At 35.3% G+C, this 8631-nt stretch overlaps 2 protein-coding genes across 2 annotated transcripts in view; one reads left to right on the plus strand and one right to left on the minus strand.

Moving 5' to 3' along the window:
- arl9 (ADP-ribosylation factor-like 9) overlaps positions 1-8631 on the plus strand; it is a 324624-nt gene that overhangs the window by 310345 nt on the left and 5648 nt on the right. The window lies entirely within an intron of this gene.
- Positions 2741-7871, minus strand: LOC307007738 (uncharacterized protein). Its single transcript, XM_079630037.1, has 6 exons — positions 7769-7871; positions 6096-6185; positions 4393-4419; positions 4023-4274; positions 3005-3106; positions 2741-2925 (listed from the first exon to the last, which is right to left on the minus strand). The coding sequence occupies exons 1-6, from the start codon at positions 7839-7841 to the stop codon at positions 2840-2842; spliced, it is 630 nt and encodes a 209-aa protein (XP_079486163.1). The 5' UTR covers positions 7842-7871; the 3' UTR covers positions 2741-2839.

Consider the following 8631-nt stretch of genomic DNA (forward strand, 5'->3'; position numbering starts at 1 on the left):
TATTAATGGGTCCTGATAATGCCAAATGTCTTGTTACCAGTAAAAAGTGGCCTACATTATTTTAAATATAGCCTAGCAGTGTCAGCAAGCACATTCATCTAAAATAATTATGTTTTTAGCTTCAGAATCATGAATATTTTTATTCTGGTGTCTCGTCCTGTGCTTTGGGTTTCCAGCACCAAGTCCAAGCTTATTAATTTACACCCACAATGTAATATTTAGCATTTTAATCAACAGTAAAAAAAAAATGTAAACCTTTTATCTTGGAGTATTGCAAAATATCAGTATGGGATCGTGACATGAGGGTATCGTTACACCCCTAGTCGTTCGTGATTACTGGATAAGGTTTTTATAATATTAGTTTATGTTTCTCAAAAAAAAAAAAAATCTAGACAATTTAATATTTTAGAGCTGAGCATAACTATAACTTTTTATATTAAACTTCAATGACTGCACTTAATTGTATTGAATGCTTCAAATCCTAAAAAAATTTATTTGCATACCATATGAAATAAAATGTAAAAGATTTGGCCATTTACGTAGTGAAAGAGATTCACTTTTTTTGTTTGTTAACACTTGCACAATGTCAAAATAAATGTTTACAGTATATGTGTCCCACGGAGCCCATGATCTATACCAGAGAGCACTCTCCTGTCTCCTGTGCTTCCCAACATGAACTTCAATTCCCATAACCCATTGCCTGGGCTCATTGTTGTTTGATCACCTCCACCTGTGTCTCATTATCTGGATACACTCGGCATATTGAAGCCCTGTGTCTTGTGTGTTGTGTTTCTGAGCTTTATCAAGGTTTCCTGTGTCTTGGTTTTTGGATTCTCTGCTCAGTTGCTCATTTTGATGGTTTATTTGCCCGTGTGTTTGACCGTTTGCCTGTAATATGGATTATGATTCTGGATTGTCCCAATAAAGCTGCATTTGGATCTTCAACCCAAGTCTTGGAGCTGTTCGTAACCATTTGAATCTTCTCATGCTTTTAAAAAAAGTTGCTCTTATTTTGATGTGTTGACTAACTTACGAAATCACATGTAAAGTACTTGATTATAATTTGAACTGTAGTGTGTTATTCGATATTATAATTGAAATATATTTCCTTTGTTAACTGAAAGATATGAAATTAAATTAAATCAACCTCATGATTAAAATGATTAATGCATGACAAAGGTTTCATTAGAAATTGCATTAAAGTATATTTTAGTTTAGCATAGCCTAATGCTTGTATATTCATCAGTACATTTTTACCATATTTCACAGTCAATCAAATTATGAAATTACATTTAAAGATGTACGTACATTCAACTAATTACCTTTAAATGTAAACTATAATACATTTTCATTTAATTGCAAATTAAGTGTCTATATGATACTGGTTTCAACTAAAAGCGTAAAACTTTTTATTCGTTTTGGCTGTTCATTTACACGACAACAGCGTTTTATGGGCCTGAAAATGAAAACTATACTATCCCATGAGGCCATGGGAGGAGATTTATAAAATTCAGTAAAGTGCATTTGGTCGCTGGTAGGTCACATGATAACATTGCGAATGTAGTACATCTGGATTACACTTACTATACAGACTACTATTGCTATACTATTGGAGCAGCCAAGTGCTATATATACACAGAGAGAACTGACTAACAAGACATACTTGCAGTAAAAAGTGATCAGTTGACTTAACTTTAAAAAAAAATGGAGGAAACCCGTTGCCTTAAAATGATTTAGTAGCCCAAATACACTTCATGCTTAATTGGAATATCTTTTTTTTTTCTCAATTAAGCACTAAGTTTATTTACTTAAAAATGTGTAGTACACCCGTTGCTTTAAAATTATTAAGTAAATAAACGTAATGCTTAATTGAAAAAATTAAGTTGTGTGAACTTGACAATTCCACATTACTTAATTTTTTCAATTAACCATGAAGTTTATTTACTTAATAATTTTAAGGCAACGGGTTTCCTCCATTTTTTTTAAGTAAGCGAACTGAACACTTTTTACATTGAGACTAATCAACAAGGAAGAACTACAAAGAACTACAAACATGGCACTCGAGACAGGAAGTAGTCCAAACGCTCAATTTTCTGAGTAATGAAACGTGTCTAGACGCAGAGACCGGATCAGGACTCAGGTTTCAGGACTCAGGACTCAGGACTCAGGACTCAGGACTCAGGACTCAGGACTCAGGACTCAGGACTCAGGACTCAGGACTCAGGACTCAGGACTCAGGACTCAGTATTCAGTATTCAGGACTGAGATTCAGGACTCGGATCAGGACTCAGGACTCAGGACTTAGGACTCAGGTTTCAGGACTGAGGACTAAGGACTAAGGACTAAGGACTAAGGACTAAGGACTTAGGACTTAGGACTCAGGTTTCAGGACTCAGGACTGAGATTCAGGACTCGGATCAGGACTCAGGACTCAGGACTTAGGACTCAGGTTTCAGGACTGAGGACTAAGGACTAAGGACTTAGGACTTAGGACTTAGGACTTAGGACTTAGGACTTAGGACTTAGGACTTAGGACTCAGGTTTCAGGACTCAGGACTGAGATTCAGGACTCAGGACTGAGATTCAGGACTCGGATCAGGACTCAGGACTTAGGACTTAGGACTTAGGACTTACTTAGGACTTAGGACTCAGGTTTCAGGACTGAGGACTGAGGACTAAGGACTTAGGACTCAGGACTCAGGACTCAGGACTCAGTCTCAGTAGTAACTGGTGACGGTGTTCACTGTGCTGTGTGACTCAGGACTCAGGATTTAGGACTCAGGACTCAGGACTCAGGATTTAGGACTCAGGACTCGGATCAGGACTCAGGGCTCAGGGCTCAGTAGTAGCTGGTGACGGTGTTCACTGTGCTGTGGATGTTCTCCATGTTCTGTTGTCTTTGCCTCTTCCTGGCCTGACTCTGAACTGAGAGAGAGAGAGAGAGAGAGAGAGAGGGATGAGATGCAGTAGGACGACATGCAGATGTTTACTGGCAGAGGTTTACCTTGTCCTCTCCTCAGCGAGATCTTCATGCCGATGGCAAACATCATGAGGAGAGCAGCCGCGGCGCCCACACAAACCAGAATAACCACCATATGACTGCCAGCTGAAAGCAGAAAGAAAACAAGAGTGACATTACAAACATTGCCAGTCACAATATCTCCATCCATCCATCCAGATTCTTTGATGAATAGAAATTTATTTGAAATAGAAATCTATTGTAACATTATAAAAGTATTTACTGTCACTTCTGATCAATTTAATGCATCGTTGCTGAGAAAAAGTATTATTATTATTATTTTTTAAATGAATCAGCACAACTGTTTTCAACATTAATAATAATCATAAGTGTTTCTTGAGCATCATCATTTTATACTGATTTCTGAAGGATCATGTGACACTGAAGACTGGAGTAATGATGCTGAAAATTCAGCTTTGATCACAGGAATAAAATACACTTTACTATATATTCACATAGAAAACTGCCATTTCAAATTAATAATATTTCAAAAAAATTCTGTATTTTCGATCAAATAAACGTGGCATTGGTGAGCAGAAGAGACTTTTTTCAAAAACATGAAAAAAAAACGTAGGCCTAAATATTTCAAACTTTTGACTCCGGTTATACATATAAAATTAACAATACTTCTACAGTATTAATCTTAGTTAATGTTAATTTCAATGTTTACTATAATACATTATTAAAATCAAAAGTTGTTAACATTAGTTATGCACTGTGAAGTAACATGAACAACCAAACACTGTATTTTTATTAACTAACATTAACAAAGATTAATAAATGCTGTAACAAATATTGCTCATTGTTGGTTCATAATACATTAATGTTAACAAATGAGGCCTTAAAGTGTTACTAAAAGATTTAAATATTAATATATTTTTAGAAATATTTATAGGCTATGTGTGATTCACTAGTATTTTATAATATCATAATCAGTGATCCCAAATGTATCACAGTATCAAAAAATATGGAAACAATCAGAAATAATGAGGAGTATAGTCACGTTTTACAGTAATGGTTATATTGGAGTTGAAGACCCCACAAATACTGTCAACATTACAGTCGACGAGACAAGACTCTAAAATAGTCTTGATCTGAAATGTTGTTGATGTTTCTCCTTGTAACTCGTTGTCCTTCTTCCAGCGGAATGAGATGATGGAGACGTTGGGAAGATCATGGACGCACGTCAGGGTCACGTCTGAACCCTCGTCGACTGTGGTCTCGTTAGTTTGACTTTTTATGGTCACGTTAAAATCTAGGAAGTAGAGCGAAAGGTCAAAGGTCATCATACATTTAATACATGGGAAAACGTTCTTTATGCGGATCAATCGGCTGCATTGATTTGATCAGTGTGTGTTTCAGGCATTGATTACCTTTTATCGTGCAGTTTTCTCGAACACCTGAGGAGAATGAGAACAGATTTAACAAATTTTCATAAATTTTTTCTGTTTACATAATTTTATACTTCTATGTTTTTATAAAATTTGTAATTGATTGGAAAAAAGCTATTCTTAAAACATGTGTACACTATATTTTATACACAAGCAGCAGTATGAAGGTAATAATGGCATGCATTAAAGCTACACTGTGTGATTTTTACCCCCATCTAGCGGTGAAAAGGTATATGACCATCCAGTGAATATTAGTTTCTGTTCCTCTCAATTCCGATTTCATTTTAACGATCGTTCTAATGTACTTTCAAGATGGAGGGGCAACATGGCGACCGGCATTCGAACCCCTCTCCCGTATGTATTTTCAATGGCATATTATACACTCACAAGAATACTTTATTACTTGAACGTAGTAAATATACATTAATGAGCACATATATTTTTGAAAGAACTAAGTGTTTTTAGCTAAGAATAAACTAAAAAAAGTTACACAGTGTAGCTTTAAAAGTACAATTTCGGCAACGAGAACGTTTCTGAGCCAAATGAAGATAAAGATGTGTTCTGGTGACTGGCGTGTTTATTGAACCAATCAGATAAGAGTAAATCGAGAGTCAGCTCATTTGATTGGCTACATGATGAAGGTGGACCCGCCCTCCTCTTCGTGCTTTGCAAAACTCAATGAGTGAGAGAATCTGGAAACGATTTTAGGGAAATTTCATATTCACAAAGCCAAATTTAGTAATTCTAAACCCTCTTTTGTTGCTTTTGGTAAGGAGACGGAACAATAGGCTACATCAAATCCATCTATGATTCAAAAAATAAGAAGGCTGCTAAAACCATTCAGTTATGCTCTCTCTCAGTTATCTTTAATGTATCTATTTGAATCTCCCCCTGGTTCTGCTCTTGTATAATATTTAGGTTTTTTTTGTATTAATGACTCTATTTGTGTTCTTATTGTTTGTATCGCAAAGAGAATTAATAAATATTTATTAAAAAAAAATATATATATAAAAAATCTGGAAACGATCTCATGAAAGTGTGTATCTATACCACGAATGTTATTTCTCGTGCCATTTATACGCCAACATTTTTTATTATTTTTTTGCATGCATGCATGTGCACTGAAAACCCTTGGTTAGGATTAGGGATGGGGAGTGCGTGCGTATTACACGCCATATGCGTAAATTCTCATATGCACTTGAAAACTATTTTTGGCGTATAAATGGCACGAGAAATAACATTCGTATAGATACGCACTTTCATGAGATCGGGCTCACCAAAACTGTAAGCGCAGGTAAAAGAAAGACGCAACTGTACATCGGGTTATTTCGGGCACACAACAAGTCATTCAGACGTTTTTACAAAGGTTGGTTTTACACACGATTAAACAGTTTTGCAGTTCCTGACTCTGTTGTTTTCGCTCGCAAATTGCTGTTCACAAGCCAGCAATGCCTTTGGCCGCATTTGTGCGTTAAAAAAAAACGTGTAAGCGCGGGAAAAAAATGCGTTAGCATGAAGCTGCAGCTTCACAAACAATACTTAAATGTAATTTACGCTTGCAAACTTATGTACACTTTCCCAAATCTTACCCTGCGCATGCGATTCTTTATGGCATCATATTACCTCCATACAGCATGCTTGTTTTAAATTAAGTAGATAGGCTAAGAAGACCATGTGTCACTGACCATTGGTGCAGTTTTGTGACGCGTTAGACAACAAACAGTTCAAACATTCATCAGGTTTACATGTTCCAGATTCTCCAATGCCTCGATCCACTGAGAGAGAGAGGTGTGTGTGTGTGTGTGTGTGTGTTAGAGAGAGAGAGAGAGAGATGTGTGTGTGTGTGTGTGTGTGTGAGAGAGAGAGAGAGAGAGAGAGAGAGAGATGTGTGTGTGTGTGTGTGAGAGAGAGAGAGAGAGAGAGATGTGTGTGTGTGTGTGTGTGTGTATGTGTGAGAGAGAGAGGTGTGTGTGTGTGTGTGTGTGTGTGTGTGTGTGAGAGAGAGAGAGGATGACATATATTGGATTAAATATTAACCTCACAATATTTAAAGATGTAAATCTTGTTTGCGTCCTATTATCATACAGCAGTTGCTAAACACAGTGAGTGAATAACCAAAGATAATAAATCTTTCTTGATTTTCTCATCCTGTTTTCTTAAAAAAAAAAAAGACAATCCTCCAGGAAGTGACATTATTTTGGTGGGAAATCAGCAATGGCACAACCATCTAGCAAAGAGTGATTTCTGTGATTGTTTTGCAGTTATGATATTTGTATTTATGGAAAGCATAATCCCTTGAGATGTAACATCTCATTTCCAAGCAGGTCATAAAAACACAAACAGAATAATATAATATAACACAAAACACAACAACCTCACAGAACCAACACACACACATACATCAGTAACATCAGAAGAAAAATCAAAAACATGAACAAGTTATTTTAAGATAAGAAAATAAAGATAGCCTAAAGCGATTAAGGGAAGTAGTAGATCTCAGAGAAACAGATTATTTCTCTGAAGGGCCTTTATACTTTACACTGAACTAACAGTTCATGAAGTTCATGGTTCAAAAGATAAAAATGTACTTTAGGCGTCCTGCATGGTAGGCTAATCATTAACTAAAATTAAAATCATAAAAAAATGATATCACTTACAATTAACATGAACTGAAATAACATAAAATATAAAGATTGTTAAACGTATTTTATTTAATCTTCACTGTAAAAAAATATTTTCATGATTTATCATCACAACATTTTATCTTTTGTCAAATCAACTTTGATAACTAATGTGGTGAAGATAACATACTATTTTGAGTTTCTGTTTATTAAACCATTCCTCTTCAATATATTAACTCAAATTTTTAAGGCAACAACGTAACTTGCTTTTTTAAGTTAAACCAACTTTTTACGATGTAGTTGCCAATGCTCTTCTCATTCAAAATATTACAATCATCATTGGATTACACAATAAATTAATAAACATCACTCTAAAAAATGCTGGGTTGTTTCAACCCAACTTTGGGTCAAATATGGACAAACCCAGCCGTTGGGTTAATTTTTTTAATTACATTTCCAACGGCTGGGTTTGTCTATATTTGACCCAAAGTTGGGTTGAAACAACCCAGCATTTTTATGAAACGGGTAAGATTGCACTAAAAAAATTCGATTCGAAATGTCGAAATATTAATAAATATTATAATCAATGAAATATCAATGTATATCAATGATAAATTACACCTGAGCAAAATCAGGTTATAGTTTCCATTCGATCAGACATAATGGACACATTTTCTCATCACTGAAAGTTTATTAAACATAACTATATGAAGTTTAATATGCAGAGAAATACTTACAGAGATGAAGAAAACACACGGTGATGAGCAGCGTTTCCCCAAACTCTCTCATGATCCCCCGTCCCAACAACATCCTTCACCTGATCTTCTGTGTGTGTGTGTGTGTGTGTGTGTGTGTCTCGCGGACAGCAGAGCTCTGTTCATAGACGCATATTTACTGATATACACACTGATAATAATGCAAATCTCCTCAGTGACCCTGCAGGAACAGGAATATATTAATATATACAGCAGACTACTTTGCTTATGTGATGCACACAGCACACACACACACACACACACACACACACACACACACACACACACACACACGGAGAGACGCTTCACTTATTAAGCAATTGTTTGGTTTTCTATGCATTTTAATTTGACATGTAAATTGAGAGTTTCGTTATCAATACCATTTGTAATCAAATTTAAGTTGTGAAAGCTTTTCTATATCTTTGGTTAGTCCGTGAATATAAGTTGTGTTGTGTATGCAGTATCTCTTATAGTAGCAAGTATTATTTTATAATTAAGGTATTAAGGCATTGAGTATCAACATACATATTTGATATTCTTTAACAGTTTTCAACAGTGGGTTAAATCACTTCTATACTTAAAAAAAAAAAATGTGTGTATATATATATGGATATATAACAAAATCTAACACTGTATTAACCAACATTTGCCATTACAAACAGTGATGCAACACTGCAATAAACCATTTGTTTCCTGATTGACATATATATACATCTATTGTGTATTTAAATGTTAGTAAAATGGCACCCATAGAGGAAATAAGAGTTACCTGGAAGCATATGTAAGTTTGCATGCTGAACACAATATCATATTTCCGAAATGTCTTGGACATACTGTGGACTGAA

Source organism: Phoxinus phoxinus (genome assembly GCF_949152265.1).
Source record: "Phoxinus phoxinus genome assembly, chromosome: 12".
Lineage (NCBI taxonomy): Eukaryota > Metazoa > Chordata > Actinopteri > Cypriniformes > Leuciscidae > Phoxinus > Phoxinus phoxinus.

Bases quoted from the DNA above. Each gene is read 5' to 3' on its own strand.
- LOC307007738 (XM_079630037.1), bottom strand. From the start codon at position 7,841: ATGTTGTTGGGACGGGGGATCATGAGAGAGTTTGGGGAAACGCTGCTC. The intron at 6,186-7,768 runs GTAAGTATTTCT...TCTCTCTCTCAG, and splicing joins CGTGTGTTTTCTTCATCTCT to TGGATCGAGGCATTGGAGAA. The intron at 4,420-6,095 runs GTCAGTGACACA...CATTCTCCTCAG, and splicing joins GTCACAAAACTGCACCAATG to GTGTTCGAGAAAACTGCACG.